This window comes from Tympanuchus pallidicinctus, unplaced genomic scaffold, assembly GCF_026119805.1.
Source record: "Tympanuchus pallidicinctus isolate F22 unplaced genomic scaffold, pur_lepc_1.0 scaffold3, whole genome shotgun sequence".
Classification (NCBI taxonomy): Eukaryota; Metazoa; Chordata; class Aves; order Galliformes; family Phasianidae; genus Tympanuchus; species Tympanuchus pallidicinctus.
This window is the reverse complement of record NW_026294747.1, coordinates 22,852,770-22,874,938: the sequence shown is the minus strand read 5'-3', so window position 1 is coordinate 22,874,938 and position 22,169 is coordinate 22,852,770. Positions and strand designations below refer to the sequence as shown.

The window sequence follows — 22,169 nt, the reverse complement described above, 5'->3', positions numbered from 1 at the left end:
CCCCTTTCCAGCACTGCTGATTAAAAGTGTTTGCTGAACTTTATTTTTTTCTGGTCTTGAAGACATTCCTTTTTGGAACTGCTTTCCTGCATGGTTGAGTATCATATTCTACTGCTCCATTTAAGAAATTTCAATGAAAAAACATACGAGGATAAGAAATGGGCTATTTAATTACATTCTGTACTAAGCCACCTACACCTGTACTCTAAATTTACTCAGACTTTTTTTTTTCCAGTTTCAAAGCTGCTAAAAACAGTAATTTTCAGCCTAATATAAACAGAAAGGTGCCGAACAGAAAAGGTAAATAATGTAGTCACTGCCAGTGCTGAAATAACCAAAAATACACATGGCCCTTCAAAAAACAGACAGTCCAAAATTCCTGAGTGATCAGTCTAAAGCTAGTTGAAGAGAAGGAGCACAGAATAAAGAACTACACTACCTCATTTCAAAAATGCAGAATTAGAATGTGCCTTCCAATTCTCCCCCTTCAGGCTTTACTGAAATACTCTGTTATCACAAGAGAAGATGGGCATCAACACAAGAACTACAGTAATATATGCAATGAACCAGCTGCAGGATACATGACAGTTCACTGCGCCGGTGTAGTTTTCATCAGACTGGGAGGATTCCTGCAGAGTTCTTCAGCAACTCATTTCAAAACCTATCCTATTTATTATCTTTTTCAATCAGCTAGACACAAGGAGTGCAGCTGGTTGATGAATTCTTTGACAAAGTTGGTTAACTTCATTAACAGAGCACGATTAGCTCACAAATGGAAAACTGAACTATACAGAAGCATAAAAGAAGCGAAAAGCGAGAATTCTGGAGTGTGATAATGTTTTTCAAATTCTGCTCTACCTAGCAGCTCATCAGTTGGAAACAAGATCAACTCTGGTGATCATAGCAATGACTAGCACCCACTTGGCGTGACAGTGGAAGAGATGGCAATGCTGAGGTGCACTGGGGAGCACGCTCACCATGGAAATGTCAGAGCTACCACAGTCAGCTTCTGCTGAGAGCAAGTGCAGAACACTGAGCACAGTTTTAGTCAGCCATGCTCAAGAAAGATTAAGCCCTAAATGGTACCAAGTCCAGCAAATAGTTAAAAGATAACTGGGGAAAATGTGGCATTTATTTTATGGCTTTAAAAATAAAAATGGAGAGGAAATAGGATTGCATTTACAAAAAAGTTCCAAAAACATAAGTGCCAGAGAACATTAGTTATAATTCTCTTCAAAACGAACACTGACAGGTGAGAGTAAGTGGGTAAAAGCAACCATTAAGTTTAGAAACCAGATTTATTTCTTTTAAAATCTGAATCGCAAGATTCTGTAATAGTTTTTCAACAAAAGTAAAAGGGATAAAAAAATTTAACTAACTTTAAGATAGAACGAGAGGAAATATAGGATGTGCTTGCAGGGAACTAGACAGTGGTTAAGAGAGTCTTTTCTCACTTGTCTCTCTGGAATTCTACTCTAATCTGCTGCAACCTGAAAATATTAATTCACCAACAGTCTATTTATCATACAGCACAGGTTCACTTATATTCTACCCTTTTTTGTTTTCTTTTCTTTTCTTCTTTCCTTCCTTTACTCCTTCAGTACAGCACACTGAACAGAGTCTTTTGGTGAGCTCTTCACAACAATGTCCGACATGACTGTGTGTCTTGTTCTTTTTAAGGTTTAATGCATATGCTGAAGGGCTCTTAGAAAAACAGATTGTGAGCTCCTCTGCCAGAAGTGAACTATCTTTCCCCCTCAAAGTTTGCCTGGAACTAAAATATCACAGATGCAAGTCACACGGAAGAAGAAGAGTGCCCTTTATTTCAGTCTTGCAAGATCTCATTCATGTTGGCATCAGTTCTTTGCTCTTCCGTAACTTGCAAAGGATGAAGGACTCAGGCGGCACAGACACCCAGGACCAAAGGCACCTACTGTGTCAGCAGAAAAACCTCAAGGAACAGCATCTAAGAGATTCCTAAGTCAGGGAGATGACTTAGGATGCATTTGACTATTTGATTTCTTTGAGTTGAGGTTCCATCTGTTAAAATGAAGTCAAAATAGAAGACTTTAGGGGAAAAAAAATGCTATTTTTGGAAAACCATTTGCAACAAGGCTGCCCTTTCATCTCTTGTTTTCTTTTGTTGTTAATGCAGCCACAGAGCTGACAGAATAGATCAAAAGAAACATCAGAGAACAAATTAATCAAGCTCTTGTGCCAACATGGAGTGCTCACACCTACAGCATTATCCCACGTGAAGCTAGAGAATGCCTGGAAATGCCAGCAGAACAGCACTGTTTGCCAAAGATTGCCCAGGATACAGTGTTGGGAACAGGCTTCCATCCTCTTCTTATCATCCCTAAAGATGATGCTCTCTTCACAGCTTTTTTCCTTCTTTTAAGTTGTTCTACATCAAACCATAATCAATTAGTAGTGACGAAATCACCTTCCCAAGACCCATCAGTGTTACAACTGAAGACAAACTCCTGACTTATGACTAATTATGGAAGAACTAGATCAATTCAGACACAGTGGTTAGAATTTCAGGTTGCATTCTGGGAAAAATTTCTTCTCAGAAAGAGTAATGAGGTATTGGAACAGTTGCCCAGGCAGATGGTGGAGTCACTGTCCCTGGAGATGTTCAAGAAACATGTGGATGTGGCACTGCATGTGTGCATGGTAGGGATATGCTGATGGTTGGACTTGATGATCTTCACCTTAATGATTCTATGATTCCATGAAATGGAAGTAACAAGTAAGAAGTAGCGTGAGAGAAACTATATTCAAAAAACAAAAACAACAGACAAAACCTTCAGATATTTTACCCATGGAAAGGTAGTATTCTACACTGGTCACCAATTCAATACTGACTTACTAGCTGAGCAATTTTAAGCATCTGTGGTAGTGACAGCAGCAGCACCTAGCAGAATATTAACTAAGTGGCCAGAGATACCTTTGCCTCTGCTACCAAATTCCCCAGCCCAATGCTGATATGATCAACAGTTATAGCAGAAGGTTCGGTTGTGTTCATTTTGGCATTATTAAAAACAGAACTGGTGAAAGGAGAGAAGGCATCTTTTTGCTTTGTAATTGACAGAGAATGATAAGCTGGAGGCTGAAATCCCCCAGGTCCCTCCAGAGTCATTTCCCCAGGACCATCGGTGTCACCACAGAATTGTAGGGGCTGGAAGGGGCCTCCAGAGAACATTGAGCCCAACCCCCCCTTCCAAAGCAGGCTCCATTGATCAGGTTGCAAATGTGGAGGTCCAGGCAGATCTTGAATTTCTCCAGAAAAGGAGAATCCACAACCTCTCTGGGCAGCCTGTTACAGTGCTCTGTCACCCTTACTGCACGCTGAAGAGTGTGGCCTCGTCCCTTTGCCTCCTGCATCTTAGATATTTACAGCCATTGATCAGATTCCTTCTCAGGCATCTTCTCTCAAGGCTGAACAGACCCAGGTTGCTCAGCCTTTCAAGGCCCTGTGTGCACTTGCTGGGTTTTGCATCAGCGTGGTCCCTGCCCCAGTGCTGGGGCTTGTGCACGGCCAAAGGTCAGGCCAGGCCTCTGAGGGTGCTGAGATCGCAGGGCTGCACTATGCACACTGCTGTCACTTCACATTTCAGTGAAAAACATCCTATTTCCAAACTACCTTCTCTTTGTTTAATTATAACAGGAAGAAGAGCTGCTCTGAGATGGAGGTCAGCCACGGAGCCGTTTCTCTGATGGGAAGTGGAGTTGGCAGGCAATCTCAAATTTCAGCTGCATCATTTCATCTGCCTTAACTCCCAAACCACTTGTGGCTCGAGTCCGTCCCAGGAAGTGCAACAGCACCCTCTCTGTAAGCAGACTCTCACATAGGATCATCTCTGATTTACAGAAAATGATGGAAAAAAGGAGCTATTGAGGTCAAATGCTTTACTTGGAAAACTGTTTGTACCCAAGGTCACAGACAGTCCTGAAAATACTTCAAGTATACCACTGCACTGTTACACACTTAGCTTTGCAGTATCTTGATTAACTTGTGTACCTGTACCAACATTTTACTAAATGAAACAAGCAGACCATTGAGATAAAGCTTCTTTGAAGAAATATGCTTACTATATAAAATGGCCTGGCATTTAAAAACATAGATCAGCAGCAGCACTACCATCAGATTATGAAGGGAAAGATTAGTAGCCCTAGGCTACATTAACATCCGTCTGGTTTGGCAAACTTGCAGCTTCTTTTTTTCTGTGCCTCTAGAAGCATGGTAAATGGCTGTGTTAGGATTAATCCAGCTGTTCCACATTCATACATCCCTACTTGACTGTGGCAAAGGGAGATAAAACTAATAAATTTAGAAAAGCCAGACTTAGACTGAGCATGTAAGAACAAAGAAGCAGAGTAAAACCAAGCATTTTCAAATGGTAATAAGTCAAGAGAAGTACAACCTAGAGAAGAGAAAGCTCCAGAGAGACCTGATAGCAGCCTTTCAGTACATAGAGGGGGCTGTAAGAAAGAAGGGGACAGATTCTTCAGCAGAGTCTGTCATGATAGGACAAGGGGAAACGATTTCAAACTGTAAGAGAAGAGATTTAAATTGGATATAAGGAATGGGTTTTTTTTACAGTAAGGTTGGTGAGACACTGAAAAAGGTAGCCTTAGCAGGGGGTAGATGACCCATCCCTGGTGACATTCAAGTTCAAGCTGGATGGACCTCTGAGCACCCTGATCTTGTTGTAGGTTTCCCTGTTCACTTCAGGAGGTTTGGATCAGATGCCCTTCAAAGGTCCCTTCCAACTCAAATAATTTTACAATTTTCAGTACTACAAAGCACAAAGTGTGGATTCAGAAAGACCGGGGGTGGCCTGCCAGAAAGGCACGATGACAGAAGAAACCTTAGCCCAATATCCAGCTAATTGGAAGTGATTTCAAAATGGAAGCATTTTGGTAGAGGAGAGGGAGAAGATAAATATTGATGCCTTAAGTAGCAGTTGGTCATTATTTTCTACAGAATTCTGTAAATTACAAACATCTTATGATTTTTTTTTTTCCCCTTCAAAAAAACAGCAGCCTGCTCCTGAACAGTTAGATGAGGCCAGAAAAGCTATTAGCAGCTGCAGCACTCTTCAAATACTTCACAAGATTGCAGAGGAGTCTCCAAGAATCTGAGTCAGTAGCAAGATGCTTTCTTCTCTTGTCTTCCTCTTCATTTCAGGATGGATCATGGAAAGTGTTGCCACCACATGGCAAAACTTCACCTTGTACATTGATCCTTAGCCTAAACCTTTACACTACTACTACAAAGTCTGAAACTTAACAGGACATGTCCACATTTGAGCTCAGTGAAATATTCTACTTCCAAGATAACACTGCCTCCTCCTTCCCATGACAGAATGCTTCTCAGACAAAATACTAAGCACTTTTCTCCTTTACAGCATCAAGCATCACCATCTAAAAGCAGGGCTTTAATTTCTCACCAGGCTATAAATGCCACACCACAACATTCCATAAAAACATGTAGAAAGATTGAGACAGGCACCAGATATCTTGCCTGTATGAATGACACAGTAAGAAATAGCTTCTTTAACAGGATGGGTTACAGCTGGCCTTTTCCTGGCTACTTTCTGCAAACAGAATCCCTGTTCCCTCTGAAAAGAAGTAGTTAACTTTAAAATATGCACAGAGATGGACCGAGTTAAAAATCGCTGCACAAACATTCCTATCTTCTATCTTCATATCAGGCTGCCACAAACATTCCAGCAGCTGTGCAGCAACCTATATCAGGATTCCATTGCAGACTAAAAATAGCCTTCTAGCCAAATTAGTTCTAATGCACCAAAAAGTCATTCCTTGATCAGCTGACCACAAGCATCAATATTCTTTCATCTGTGTAACAAAGTCTCTTCCAATGCAAGAGCTGGCTTATGCCAGCTCAGAATGCATGTAAAACTAGGGTCTAATTCAATAAATGGAATAAGAAGGAAAAAACAAACAAACAAACAAAACCCCACAACAAAACAATAAATCAAAAGCCACAAACCAGTAGTGCTGCTTATTCTTGACCTAGAAGTGGCTTCCACCTGAAATATGGGACAAATTACTGCTTTGGCAAACATCTACTTCCCTCATCTTGCAACACTGTGGTAAGCAACAGACCAGGATTCTGATTATCAAAACACACTGCAGCACTTTAAGCCACAGTAATGCAGTCCCAGTTTATTAGTAGCTTCTAATGCAAAAGTATAAAGATAGTATGCCAGTTATCCCTCTATAAACTTGTTGGTAAAAGAATGAAGGGGATTGGATACAGATTTTCTTTTTTTTTTTTTTTTTTTTTTAAACAAGGATTATATATTCTCATGAGATTACTCACATACAGCCCCAGTTACACAAGGATTTGCTGACAGCAAGAATACACAAGCTAGACAGAGCAGCAACAGCTCTGAATGCATTCTGTCATTGTCAGCTTTCCCAAAAGGCTAAGCATTTTACTGTTCCCACTGCAACAAGGCAATCAAGTAAAGCCCTGCAGCATATAGCTACCTTCCAAAGATCACAGTGCTTATGGTAGCTCCATCTGGACTTAAAAGACAGCACTGGTGTCCTTTCTAGCTTACCATTGCTGATTTCTGGCAGGTCAAACTTTGTGAAGTCCCACCACTGGAGCCGGTAGGTTGTGTTAGCAATGTTGCTGGCCACAGCTGACTGTCCGTCTCCAATCACAGCACCTACGTGAAAGGGAGGAAAATAATTACCAATTTGATCTCCAAAAGATCATCCAGAAAAAAAGCTGGAGTGACAAAACAAAGAGCTTTCTAAAATCAAACACAAAGTTCAAGATTCTTAAATAAGCCTTATTTACAGAAGTGGCAACGTCTCCTACACTAGAGACAGAAAACAGGAAATTAATAAGAAAGAACCTCCCTGGAACATATTCCTGAAAGAAAAGAAGGTTGATAAGCAATAATATTTGCACAGGTACACAAGGTAGAAATCTTAATCAGATTCATTTGGTCCAAATACAATTCAATGCTAGTGAAGATGTATTTTCGTAGACACCAAATTTTCTAGTATAGCTATGAAGGTAATAACGTTGCCCTGTCAAATCACACACATTTACAGACATATTCCTTGCTATCACTAAACTTCACATAGAAGGATTCAGGCTGCCTACAATATATGTCACACAGTAAGGATTATAACAAAAATATTAGCAACTCTATCTGAAATGACAGTGAAATTAGAGCCCACTATAGAACCCAATCCTATGCCCCTGAAGCAGGTACTCCTTTTTGGAGTCTCTGAGACAGAAGAATACCACAAATGCGTGCTGTGGGCTTTGGTAATACATATATACAGAGAAAACACAGAAAATCTGTACATTACTTGTACTTACATAGGTGGAATATGAGTTAGTTCTGCCTGGTAAGGAGGACCTCAGAGCTGGCCTCAGAGTTTTCCTTCCTTTATCGCCCTGCCAACCTACCCTGCACTGGATCCAGCCCCTTGCTAGCCATCCTAGGATTTGGGCAACAGCCTAAAGCACAAAGCCAAGCATAATATTTCAGTAACTAGCACAAAGAACCTAATTCTCCAGGCAGAAAAGAACTGCCGCTGGCAACTTAAGTAGGCATACATGTAAAAGAAGCTCAGAGGCATTAAATGCAATCCTTATGGCAACAAGTAGAAAAAGGAAACAGTTCTCCCATTATGGTACTACAGTCAAAAATCTTTTGCTATTTCTACTCTCTAAGACCTTCAATTGCATGTAGCCCCCATACTACAAACACATCCTAGAACTCAGAGACACTCAAGCTATGAGAACTGGATAAAGGGGAACAGAACAAGATCACCCTCATGTACACATGAGGAAAAGCACAGCCTCCAGGGGCTCATCAGACTGGATTGAGGCACTTCCACCGTCCGATGGGAAGCATACAGAGGCTTCACTCTCCCACAAAGACTAGCTCAGGACTGTTGCCACAGCAGCACTGGTGGAAGAATAACACCTGGTCAGCTCAGCCTCTGTTTCTGCCCATCAGATGCTCACATATTGCTGGGAGGGAAGAAGCAAGGATTTTTGCTCCCACATGTGCCCAAACCCTTGTTCTCCATATCCCACAAAACAAAAGGCTCCTCTAAACAAAAGATAGGTGCTGGGAAAAGCAGACAATGCATTAATGAAATTACATTTTGCAACCAGAAGTGGAAGAAGGACAATTAAATTTTGTGTTCCTTTGTCTTCAAAAGTCTCCTTGTTACAAGCTCGTGGCTGGTACACAAGGGCACCTCTTGTTGCATTGCTACCAACCACCAGAGGGAGAACAGAAAAACTAGTTCTATGCAAATTCTGAGCAGTAGAACCTGCTGCACTAAAACTGTACCTAGCATCACCAACTGGTAACAACTGCCTCAACAGACTGGGTCAGGCCAGGAAACGCTCTGTGAAGACAAGCCTCAACAGCGCTATTCAGGGTACCTAATTCCAGGATATTTCTCTTCTTGTTACAGAACAGCATCACAAGGTCATCGCCTGTTTTGCGATGACAACAAACTCTGTGGGAATAGCCAATAGCATGTAAAATGGAGAATAACATATGCTAGCAGACCAATCTCACACTCCCTCTGCATCACAGAAGCCTAGCAACATCACACAGTGCTCCACAAACAGCAAATTCATCTGGCTCATGCTACTGTTGCATCTACAGCTACAAGCACCATCAAAAGAGCTGCTGGCAAATGTTTTTGATTTTTTTTTTCCCCGTAGATATTCTGGTCCTGATTTCCTTCTCCTTGGAACCTTCAGGTGAGTTATGGTGCTCAGTTCAACCTCCCATCTCCTTGCTTTGCCTAAGGTATTTACATTCTACACAACTACTAGAGGAAAGCAGCTGCTCCTCTCTGTCTACATGACAGCCATGCACAAATCCCAGAGTCAGCAAAAGCCACCAAGAGATGCCAGTGCTGCAGGTAACAAATGTCTTTAGCAAAAAGAGGATCTTGAGGGAACAAGGTCCACAGAGTACAAAGTGTATGTTCAGAAAGATTCGATCAATTTCTCAAAGAACCCAAACAAGAGGGCCTTACACTAATGGCAGTTCCATGATCTACCTGTTTTCAGTAAGTAATTAATTCCACTTACACTAATCGTGTATTTGAAAACCATAATTATCAAGTTATATCTAGTTACATACAACAACAGGGAATAACATTTCTATGGTTTCACAAACCCTGCCAGAAGCCTCCCACATGCACGCATGCACTGTCCTACAGTAGAGACAATTAAAGGCATTAAAACATATGAGACATTTAATTTAGGAAAGAAAATAATCCTCAGTACTCAGCTACACTGTCCTAACCTTTTGTGTTTGATTTCTCTGTTGGTTGGTAGGACAGACTTGAGAACATAGGAAAAAAAATTAACAGGGATGTTAAATCATCGGTGTTATAGAACTTGTGTTTACTGTGCAGCTCAAGGACTCTTCTCAGCTGCTTCACCTCAACTGGGTTTCAGCCTGAGTAAGAGCATAAGAAAGCATTGATGTCTCTTGCATCCTAGTGTAACTTGAGGCAAAACCCACAGTTCAGCTACTTAAATCTGGGTGGCAGCAGATCAGCTCACACGGGCAACAGCTCTCACTAAGCACTTGACAGTCTGTCCTGATCCCTGGATCTTGTATTGTTTGATGGAATCATAAATGATTGCAATGGGTACCCGAGGGTCTCGGGCTTGTCATTGCCATGAACAGAACGACCTTTTTCTGCAGAGGAGATGTAGATTTCAAAATGCTGAAATCCAAAGTGAAGGCCAATTGAAATGCAGTGAATGTAGGTTTGATTGGCAGCTTTCCTGCGTATGTCTATCACGGCATAATAAACACTGGATGATAGCAGAAATGAAGATAAATGCTTTCAGCAGCCCCCCTTCTCCCCCCACCGCCCTGATCTCCACCCACCCCCACTCAGCACATGACAGAAGAGTTTAAAGAGTGGGGGAAAAAAGTCTTAACAAAGGCTTAGGAAAAAGAAAAAACACCACCTTCTCTTATAGGCCACCTACACGTACCAGTTATTTATCCATCAGTCTCAATCCTCTCAGAGGGTCCAAGTCATCTTGCCAGGTGGAGAAACGAACCTTTGTCAGTCAGCTATTGCTCATTTATGAATCAAGCCATACCAGCTCATGTCAGAGTTTAGACTGAAAGGGGAAAAAGGGCTGCAAAATCACTTTGCGAAGTATTTCTGAAGTGGTGAAGAGCAGGACACTTGGAGACTACTGCCGTATCAGACCCTCAGTGGATGAGCTAATATTCAAGCTACACAGACTTCAGTTTCAAGAATGCAGACCATCTACAGGTGATGAAAATTTCTCTGCCATAAAATGAACAGAAACTGGAGTTTAACCTATTTTTTATTTTTTTTTCTTCTGCCCTCTCCCCCCCCCCCCCCCAATTAGATCATTTCCTCAAGTTTTTATTGTCTGGCAGATTCCCTCACAGTCAAGCAAAATTTATTAAGATGCTTAAAGATAAGGCACATGCCTTTGAGGAAGTTGGAAAAGTCCCTGAGCTAATTTGTGACTCAATTTGAGAAAGTGATTAGACCCTGGTATAAAATTCCCCCTAGATCAGTACTTGTATCTTTAAGCATGAGTACCTTCGAAAAGTAATTACCTCTTTGTGTGCCCATTTGTAACTGTAGCTAATGATACTGAGATTATTCAAGGCTTGCAGAAGGGATCTATCACAGATGGTGAGTTTTGTTTACACAAATCCTAGGTTTACTACTGCCCAGTCTCCAATAAGCCTGAAACACAGGACCAGTCTATTTGATAAACCAAGAACAAAGCTCTTTGTTGCAAGAATACATCAGATTCTCTCAACCAATTTGGAAACCATTTGAAGCCATATGAAACGTTACCACTGATCACCACGTCCTAGTCAATTAGTTGGGGCTGTGACAGCTTCTTGCACATCTCCAACACTGAAGTATTCCACAGGGCAGCCTGGCTTTGGGTACAATAAAAACATGCAATCCTGAATACTGTATTGAATTTTGTATTCCAGACGACCACGAAGACACTACCTTCGAAGTGGCAGAGCTATCTATCTTTAACTGGGCTAACACTGTAGAAACAGAACACATAGCAACCTGGTATTTTCAAGGATTCATTTTGGGAGGCAGCCATTTGAAGAGACCGTTTTTTTCAATTTCCCAGCATGTTTTAAATAGCAAGTAGGCAAAATTATATGAATGGATGCACAAGAACATTACTAAGTGTAGTTCAATGATGTGAACTGAGAAAGCCCCAGAGAGGTCTATGCTCTCTGAAAGCTGAACCCTTCAAAAGGCTATTGTTTTTCCCTTACCCCAGATGTACAAAATAAGAAGAAATGCAATTCCCCATTCATGTTCATTCCTATTGCAAAATATCCTTTTAACAGGGGCAACACTTAGCATGCCCAATTCCACAGCCTTATCAGAGATGGGAATTTAAGCAGGCTGAGGTAGCAAAGATGAATACCCTAATAGGAGCTCAGACAAGTGCCCAAGGGCTTCATTCACATCGTGAATAATGCAAACATGACATGCAAAAGGGAATATTCCTGCTACAAGTTTCAAAAATGAACGAGTTTATTTGCAAGAATACAAACAATAAATGAACAAATGTCCTGCCCAAAGCCTCCATATCCCCAGTACACTCTTGCTGGCTCCTCAACATCCTGATATTAGAGACATCCCTCTGTCTGACATGTAACAACTGAAACAGAAATGCATAAGGGAAGCATCTGCTTTTGATGGTGGGGTCTAGCTGTCCCTCAGGGAAACTAGAAGAGGTGAAGGTCCTTTTCAGACACATTTTCCTCTTGTCTGAATTGTTTGCACTTCACCAATTAAGCAGATAATTTTCTCCTCAGGAAAGAGAATTCCTGCTTCTCTCCTCTTGTTCACCCCACAGATGTGTCCCTACTCATGCCATCACGATTCCCTAGGAAAATGGAAAACCAACTATAAAAGAGAATGGTGAGATTCCAGGACCAGCAAGAGCTTAGCCAGCAATATTCACATAAAACTTCTCAGATGAGGAAAAGCACTACCCTCTCATGGCTGACAAGTAAGTTACCTTATTGTAGCCTCTGAATATTAACACTGAAAACAAGCAAACATCACTGCTTAGGAAGTACTCATCCTACTAAGCGTGACCAGTAAGGAATAAGCAATTTTGTTTCCTTCTATAGCTATACATCCTCAGCTACTGTTAAGTAAGGGCACGATGATCCCAGTCTCCAACTTGCTAAGAACTTCTATTATTCCAACCTCCTAAATCACTACCCATGATAACCTCAAAAACAGCTTTGCCACAACGAAAGCCTAGATTTAGAAAACAGTGTGCAAAAAAATTGTTTTATCTGTGAAGTTCATAATGTCTCGCCATCAAGGAAAAACTAGATAATGAGGAACACCATCTGAATTGTGGGCATAACAGAGCGTTGAACTCAAGCCTCAGCTCAGTGACGAGTGGAAAGCAAGATGACTGCTCAGTAGCTGCTGAGAAGGAGAAGGGATGAATGACACAGTGAGACTGACTTTGGCAACTCAACTGAAATTAACAGTTGCACCTTGCTAATGATATGTAATTATTTAGCTTGTGTAGATTCACTGCTGTAGAGGATACTAAATTTGCACAGTTTAAAAATTTGTTCTTACAGGGTAGTTAGTATAACTCATCTAATGTTGCTTGCAAGTCTTAGTGTTGCTTATATGCACAGAACTCAAATGAAGCTTCTAAGTGCAATTTTTTCCTTCTAAGAAAACTTAGAAAACAAGGACTGAATGGGCTCAGGTGTTTGTCCTTCTTGTTTGTCATTTCTGAACCTTTTAGCCACAGTGGAGAAGAATTTCTACGGAAAAGTTCCACTCTAAGTTACTTTACACTGTCTAGTAGCACACATGAAAATGCATTTGTGAGAATCAAGTGTTGTTTCTGCATTAGAATTGTATAATATTATTTTTGTTTTATGATCTCCGCTGTCGTGGTTCTTTTTGGGAGTCCTTCTACTTAGCCTGGGGAGGATCTCTAATAAATTTAGATTACTTATTGTATAGACGAACCTTCCCAGGAACGCACACTCTGTATATATGTATATTTCGTCATACACACTGCAAGAATATCCTGCAGGAGAGCAAACAAGGGAACAAGCTATGGCATGCCCGAGGAAGTGCCTGACATTGGGAAGGCCTGACATCATTCCCCAGTGCTCTTTGTTTAACGATGATGACTTTAAAGAAAAATCACCATATCAATAGGACAAGGAGAGCACCGAGACATCTTGGATGATTACTGACTGGCACCAGATAACAAATAAATTAACAAGTAAATAGCAAATGTAAATTCTTCTGATAAGATTGTGAACCTGGAGTACCCAGCCATTGGGGAAACAGGGGAGAGGGAGGCAAAGGGGAGAAAACAGGGTATAAAGGCTGTCACGTTGTGTCCATAGGCGCGCTCCTACTTGCAGGACGCCCGCCATTGCAATCGCGAATAAATTTTGCTTTTATCAGAGATACCGTCCTGACAAAATTACTTGGATTATTTCCAACACATTTTAAACAGCAAAACTCCTTTGCTTACTGAGTACCATGTGGTATCTGGAATTCTGATTCTGCATACCATTTCTAAAGAGATGGAGGTGCCCCATAAAGCACATGGGTCGAAATAAATCTTACAAGGCTAGAGAGTCAAGTGAAATCTTCCTGCAAATAGAAATCATTAAAAGAGCTTGACAGGAAAAGTTTATAGAAACAAAAACTAACATCTGTTACTGTTTGACAGACAGTGGTCACAAGTTGCTTAAGAAGTGGGTGGGCAAGCAAGCTTTCCTTTCAGTTCATTTGGGTCCCTTGCTGGTAATAGAAGTCAAGGTGCGAGTCTCCCAGTCAGCAAGCTGCCCGAGCCATTAAAAGAAGCATCTGCAGATATTGTTGCTTGTTTTGAGACCATTTCTTTATTTCCATGTGACAGCAGCATGTGTCAAAAGCATGCCTCATATTACCATATGATTCAAACAGTAAAACATGTTTCCTAAATCACAGGCTTTTAGGGAAAATATTCAAGCACTAAAAATACATTCCAATCTGCACTTCATTTCATCTAATGTTTTGTTTCAAGCATGTCTGCATATTTCAGCCATTTAGATGATTTTGTCTGTAGCAGAAAGAAGTCCTAACAAAAAGCACTGAGGAAAGGGTTGGAGGAAGAAGTTTACACTTCCAAGAAGCATGTATTTTCTTCCTTCACCTTCATCTGAACCTACATACGAGGGTATGTTCACAGTTCTCCTCCCTTTCCAGCTTCCCAAAACAGTAAGTGAGTCTGGAAGTCAAAATGCCACATCTCTGCTGCCAGAGTTTAAATTTCATGCAATCCCTCTGAAGGTGAACTAGCAAGGACTCGCAGCTAATCTGAGCTGAGTGTCACTACGGCTCCTCCCTCTGCCAGTTCTATCCCTTGCAATGCCTCCACTCCCCTCTGTCACTAAGCCCCTTGCACCATTTCCAAGCCCTTCATTAAAGGCTGTTGGAAGTCTGCTTTTTAACCTTCACATCTGTGTTTATTCTCTGCACAAAAACAGAGTGGAATCTGTGCCTGGCAGGCAATTCCTTTTGTAAAACTCCTTTTTCTTTCCCTTTCTGACTTTTCAGAGCATGAAATGTGCCTGCTAATCCTAATTGCCTCAGATGGAGAGACTGAACAAAGGGGCAGCCTTCCACCAAAAGCACAGCTCTGTGCAGGTCATGCAGAGCGGCCACCAGGCTCTAAGCTCAAGTCTTCAGAGCTCCCATCTCATTTTGCTGCATTTCTAAAGCACACAAGGACAAAATTCCTCACATAGATATGCTGGGAAGAAGGACTTGCTTTTCCTCCCCGACTTAAAAGGCTCTTCCAGCACTGCAGCCCACTGTGTTGCGTGACATGGGCATTGGTCGGGTAGTCCTCAAATACCGTTGCTATGTGTCAAAGCAGAGCAGCTCAACACACCTGGCTGCATCCCAGCATAAACTCTCTTATCCAAGCAAAAAGTTTGCAAGGTCCCAACAGCATGTTTGCAGCCAGTCTATCCATGAGTTATGCCCTGACCAGTGGCACAGGCACTGAGAAATGGAATCGGCAGGGATTCATACACTTTTGTTTGTAGTGACAACTAAGAAGTTAACTTTCTGTTCAAGCAGAGATGTCTGGATTCAGAGGAATATTTCCACAGCAGAAAAAAAAAAAAAAAAAAAGAATCTCATTTACAAGTTTGCTGTCATTGCTCAGCGAGGATGTCCTTAGCACCCAAGGTTGATACTTGTGAACTTGAGTTGTCACGCCACTCACACTATCCGCTAGGTCTACTGCAGTTCACTCGTCTAACAGAGGCTAATGCAGTGTCACACTAATCCAGCCTTGCCAGAACTGCTCTATATGATTTTAGCTAATTCAGAGCTCCTGAATTTTTGAGATTTTCTTGTAGAGACTGTCACAATTGCCAGCTTTATCCCATATTCCACAAAAGTTATACGTTATCACCAGCTCCATACCTGGCAGATTAGCACAGCCACGCTTTCAGTTCACACTGAATAATTCCTCTCCTGAGCAGAGGCTCAAACAGGACTCCCAACTAAACAACACAGCGGTGCAGATAGATGTAGAACAGATGCGAAAATAGAGTAAAACTGCTTTTTATGGAGAATAGCCTCTTCCTCTATGAGTGAAATCTTTGAAATCCTATTAATTCAAACAAATCAGCAGCCAAATGCCTGCTACTGCCTCTGCAGCTCTTACTGCAAGGATGTGTGCTTAGCACAACTTGAAATGCATGTGTCTTCTGCCAAAATACTCTTTTTCAGTGGAAAAAAAGTCAGCTGTATCCTCATAGAGCACATAAATGTCTTATCAGCCACCACACTGCAATAACACACTTTTTCACTGATCCAAAAAGCAGTATGTTCCCTAGAAGGATCCAAATTCCCAAAACTTGACTGTATATGAATACAACTCAAAGCTTCTAAACCACAGGTACTTTTCATTGTAGAAAAAGCAGCACGCAGTATTAATAAAAGCTCCAAGCACAGAAACACATCCAAACCTCTGTACTCATCAGTGAGTGGAAGACTTGCAAAAATTCTTACTATCTTTATACACATTTCAGAACTAGTTTTTATTACAGCATAAACCCTGAGCATTCTACAATGGAAATGCTGTGTCAGCCCAGCAACACAAACAGAGCTACCATCACAACACGGAGAAGTAAGCTAAACACACTCAATGGTTGATTACATTTCACAGCTATAATATCCTGTGACCAGAGTAGGTCTGCTGAGGAAACACTTGCCTGTTCTGAATGAGTACACACACAGGGAGGTTAAGATGAAATCACGTCTCCTTGGAGAAAAATGCAACTCCATTAATAAGAATGCAGGTCCTGACAACTTAAATAAACTCCATATAATAAACTAACAAAGTGTCTTAGGGGAAATGGAAAGCTGACAGGTGGCATTCATGAAATATATTTTAACTGCATGCTGCTTTCACTAAAGGCCACTATTCAGATCAGTGGGTCCCATATAGTTGCTAAATCTGCAAGCAAAATGGGCACTAGTCTTGCTCTTAGAAGACAGAAGAGGCGTCACTAATGGAGCAACTTATGAGGCATCCCCAATCTGATGCAAAGTGAAGGAAGAACAGGAACTGGGAAGCAAGCAGCCAGGCTAGCTGTTTCCTGGGTAAAGTAGTGAATAGGGAAACAGCCAAGAAAAGCAGAAAATGTGCAAACTAGGAAAAAAATAAAACCTAACAGCAGACAAATTAATGGGAAGGTAGTTTAAAATTAAAGCACAGTAAAATAGAAAGGAGGAAGCCCAATCTGGAAGAATGCAATGAGAAGACCACATTATTTCAATTGAGCAATAATAAGGTAAAAGTAACCTACATTAAGAAAAGTGTTTGGCTCTTGCAGTGTTTTGAATACTTTCTGATGAAGGAAGTTTTGAGAGTAGTTTGAGATGACCTCAATGACAGCAATGGAAATTAGACTCTTATCACCGTTAGATTCAATGCACTAAGCAAGTTCCATAACCTCAGTGAATACAGAGATTCAAGCTCAAGGAGTGATTGGGATCCTAGAGCAGACAAGCAGGACTGACAGAGGTCCACATGCTGCTGGACCACTGTTCAACAGTCTGAAAGTAATAGTACAACATTTAAAACACAGTGATTCAGCAGCTGAGCTCCCAGAAAGCAGCAGGACTTCCCAAGGAGTTCAGCAAAGTTCATAACCTTGCAGCAACTTCTGTAAATCAGCGCCACAGCTGAATTCATGCCAGACAGGTTCAATTCACTGCAATTACAAAAGCAACTGCAAGATGAAAAGAGACTGACACTTTATCCCATTATTTTACGGAGTGTTAGAAGTCAAACTCAAAGCTACATAGGGATGAACTAAGACCTAAACTCAAAGCAGCAGAAGTACATCCCAGCTACTCCACATGTGGCTCCTGGGCTCCAAACAGATGAGTATTCCAGGTAGGTTTTTATTTCTTTCTAGGGCAGACTTGACCTTAATCCAATTCAAATTAATTCATAATACTACCAGAGGATACAAGCAGACATGTCCAAGAAACTGCTATGCAATGTAACCAACACTTCTACTAACAAAAGCAGAAGGAAATTCAGACACTGAAAATGGGGCAACTGCAGTTTACTGGTTCGATGTAAAATTTTAAACAGTTTGGAACAAGCCGTGCTTTACTGGAGGTAGGAGTCATAAACTAAAGGGAAACTGCAGTGAGGCTCCAAGATCTCAACTTCATGGCAGGAGAGCCAGAGATCCAGTTCCTACCAGTTCAAAACATAGCACAGATACACTCTAAGCAGATGAGCACTCCAGCTCAGGCTCTCGAGTCCTAGAACTCAGTGTAAAGTTACAGTGCCACAGGACAATCTTATTGGGCCTCAGAGGTGAGAGGGACAGCAGAAGGTAAGCAGTAGCTAGCTAAAATCAGAGAAGTAATGATACTGACATCAAGCTCTTCACAGCTCTGCACAGTCTGCCAATTGGAAAGGGCACTGTCACCAGGTGCCTTACACTTAATGCAGGGCCCTGAAGCAAAGGCATTAGAGTGTCTGCACACACTCAAAGGCAAGAACCTTGAAACAGAAAAAACTGATGGCAGAAGGAAGGTCATTAGCCAACTATCAAGTGTGATTTTTCTTACCAGTGAGAACCAGAATATTAATACAGTGTACTTCAGAGGCAATGCTGCTGCATTTTCTATGGCTAGGGCTTAAGAGCTTGCACCCTGCTCCAGAGAGCTTCCTGCTTGAGAAGGCTGGGCCAGCAGCAGCTGCTAGCTGCCAGACAATTAAAATAAAAAGCCATCTGAACTCTGACCTTCCCCATGCAGCAATACATTGACATTTCCGGTCAGAGCAAGCCTCTTGCAAGCAGAGAAGTAAAGACAGAGCTTTGCCTTCAGGTTTCACTCCTTCCTGCATCAAGAGAAAATACGTATCCAGTGAACAAGGGGTCTCCTGTGGAACTCCAGCAGCCAAGCTGGAAATGCAGTCCTCACATCACTTCCATGCCTTCCATAAAGGGCTCAAACTCTTAGCTACACTCGCACTCATCATTCACTAGCTTTGCAAACTGTTCATTCCACGTGGCCTACAAGATACTTCTCTCAGAAGAGAGTTACTGAATCCCGCCCCACCATAACTGTCTTCCAGCTTCTGTTAACCCTTCTGTCTTGCTATAATTTCAAGTCTATAAGCACTATCAATAAATCTTCTACCCTCAGCCCTCTTTTTACTGCTTCTTCTATCCCTTAAGTCTGTCAAAATATTCCCTTCATGCTTTTCAGTGTTCTCATGAGGTGTATTTCTTTTGCCTTCTTCCTCCCAGTCATGCTCCTTACCAAATTTTGAGCCAGTTCCCATTTCACTATCCACTGTAAGATATCTCTAATGAAAACTGTCACTACTACACACATTTACCTTCTCGTATGGCAGCTCAGAGATAGGCTGGCCTCCTTCATGAACCAAAAGACAGATCCTTGAACAAGATGTATGCAGCATACCAAGCGATATATCACATGGATGGGTGTATGCATGCCCACACCATGAATGCTAATATGAACAATTGTTTGAAAGAAAGAAGGAAAAGTACTTCTCCCATTTAACTAAAACCCACGCCTGCAATCCTAGCTGCCTTGTCACCACCTTTGACTCATTCCTCAATCCCTCCCCTCCTCCAGCCTCCATTTCTCTACGCGCAGAATCCCAATTGCTTATGAGAAAATTAGAGAATGACATTACTTCTTCCACCTTCCTAACCTCCCCTACCCCTCCTGCAACTCCTCCATCACATTCAGAAGAATCTTGCCAACCTTCTAAGCTTTCCACTTGCCCTGATGTTTTATTCTATTTCTTTTGTGCTGATTTCCACTCCTCATCACTTGTCAGTACATATTTGTACGCTCTTCTTTTCTCTCACAATACAAATACACATTAAGTTTTTGTGTCTCCAAATTCCTCAGGCACTGGACCACAGATTGAACGTGTCGGGTGAAAAGGGGAAACGTATTCATCGTGACCTTTGTTTTCTGCTCAGTCTTCTTTTCAGCTCTCAAATGCACCACGTGAACAGGCAGTCATTTCTCTTTTCCTGACAAACATAGTATTCACTTCGGCAAAACCACCTTTCATATCTCCAGCCCCCTTCCATTTCTCAAATACTATCAGGGCTGCCTTGCTTTCAGTGACCACCTCCTGGTCAAAGCTCAGAATTAGTTTTCTAATCATCATCGCTCCTAACTAAGCAAAGGTCATAACATTTTTGATTCGTGAATTGCTCCTAAGTAGGCTCTCTGTGTATGACTTCCACCATTACCACACTCACTTCCCCAAAACATGAAGGACACAAATGAGTGATTATGAACATCACCACAGCTTCTTCCACACCAATCTCCGCATACTGCAAGTTCTGACATTAGCTAACTGGTCATACACCACATCTACACTGCTACAAAACCAGGCAGGTTGAAGCAGCTTGGTACAGCTGAAATTGCACGAAGTTACAGGGGGTGCTTGACGCAAGGGAAAGAGATGCAGATCAGGTTCCCTGCTGAATAAGGCCTGTACTCAAAAGTCAGGCTACCAGGGCACTTAGCATGACTCAAGAGCCCAGAGCACTTGTCTTCATAGATGAATTCCTGGCTCTTGCTAATTTTGAACTCGTAGAAACACAGAGACTGCTGGATTCCGACTCACACAGAGCTCAGCAGGTGAGTGTCAACCTAATGCTCAAGTAAGCAAAATACAGCTTCCTGTAGCAGTGCAGACATGCACATCTTTCTCAGTTCAAAACCAACTCTCTGTGCTCCTGTAAACAATGGAGACCATTCTCTCCTTTGTCCCATGTCTGAAGATAAATAACACAGGTAGAGTAAAACCAACTGAGTATGCTGAGGTAACAACACTATGTTTGCAGGAAAACTATCACAGCAGAATCCAATAGCTAGCAGCAACGTTCAATCTATATTCTAAATGGTAAAAGTTTGATGCACTGCTCAGTTATCACAAATTCCAGGATAGCAAGCAGAAGGATCCAACGATACAGTCTAATTCACCTGGGAAAGGGAGCTAGAGACCAATATACAGCATCCTTACCAACCCCTTATTAAACATGCAGGTGTCTGTGAGGGAGTTTATAATGAAGGTAATGAATTTGATTCAGGGTTTGCTCTCCCCATCATGCACAAAACGTGTAACCAAAATGAGAATTATTGTCTGCAAAGACAACAACAGTCTGTTGTGGCAGGTCACTGAGAAAACCCACAGCTCCACAACTCTGCTCACAGATCTCAACAGGTTCCCTGCTTTCCCTTCTCCTTCAAGAGCGGGGTTGATCTTTTTATTAAAAAGAAAGAAGGAAAGAAAGAAAGAAGCAGTGAGCTATGGGAAAATAATTTAAGGATAAGTGAGCTTTACCACCCACAAAGAGACATGTCCCCAAGGGGCCTTCACCGCCCACAAGATGATGAGCACTTCTGCAAAATCCTACCCCTTCTGATATAATGGTATCCAGAAATTCATCACGCATACAAAAGGAATCAGCTAGCACCCTTCATTTTTAAGAGCATCATCATTTCTTCCCAAGCTATGTTTCTCGCCTTTCTAAATCTCAAAGCCAGCTTTAGCTTTCCAGTCAAAACAACCAAAGAAGGGCCAGCCTGTATCAGCAAATGCTATGTACAAGCTCTCTCGCATTCAGTACTCACTTCTGTCACAAGGCACTTGAGCAGACTACAGCATGTGAAATGAAGCACATGGCTACTGGGGCCTCCTGCCCTGGGGTCATAGGAGACATCTAGTTGAGGCTATCACATAGACCAGAAACTGTGGGAAGAGTTCCTACACTCAAACTCCTCCCTGAGTTCAGGGAACAACTCTGTTAGTTAAACACTACATCTACTGAAAAAAAATGAACCGTTTCAACAATTAACTGCCAAAAGGCAGGTGGTGAATTTTATGAAGCAGTATCTTAAGAAATAAACAGAAAACCCAACTAACCCAGCTCTACCAATACCCAATGTCTGCTATTTGTTTCCAGTCTAAATTAGCCTGCGTTTTTTTTACTCCTTTTCTCTCTAAACTGTGCTCTACCAGAAACCTTTCCCCCACTTTGGTATATCTAGACCAATCAAACAGCTATTATCCACTAGTTCTTTGCTCAGCTAAGTTCATTATGGTTATGTCACTCTATACCTGAAGTTTTCCTCAGCAGATTCTTCAGCTACTTTGAGTCCTTCTAAAATAAAGAGAAAAGTTAAGTGGTTTTGCACACCACCTAGAATAGTGGTACTAACACCACATAAAAAGACAACAACAATTTCATATTGCCTGTTTTATTGTAAGGCTTTAGAGCTACATAATCATGACAGGAATTCATGCTCCCCTCTATCATCACAGGGAATGAAGCAAACACAGGAAAGTTCTATTCACCAAATCAACAGAGATTACCACAAGTCCAATTTTACTGCCTGCAATCAGATGTGGATTGATTCTTTGAACAACCAACAGCAACAGACCAGTAACAATGAACTAAAGGCTCCCAACCATATTCAACAGCTGGCTTGTTTGAAGT

General features: G+C 41.6%; 1 protein-coding gene across 5 annotated transcripts in view; it reads right to left on the bottom strand.

The window, feature by feature from the left end:
• The window catches only part of AMBRA1 (autophagy and beclin 1 regulator 1), a 125,776-nt gene that overhangs the window by 43,154 nt on the left and 60,453 nt on the right, over positions 1 to 22,169 (bottom strand). For all 5 annotated transcript variants that reach the window (XM_052694775.1, XM_052694778.1, XM_052694780.1 and 2 more), the window contains one exon: positions 6,600 to 6,710. In XM_052694775.1, coding sequence (XP_052550735.1) covers positions 6,600 to 6,710 — 111 coding nt within the window. The remainder of the gene's footprint in view (positions 1 to 6,599; positions 6,711 to 22,169) is intronic.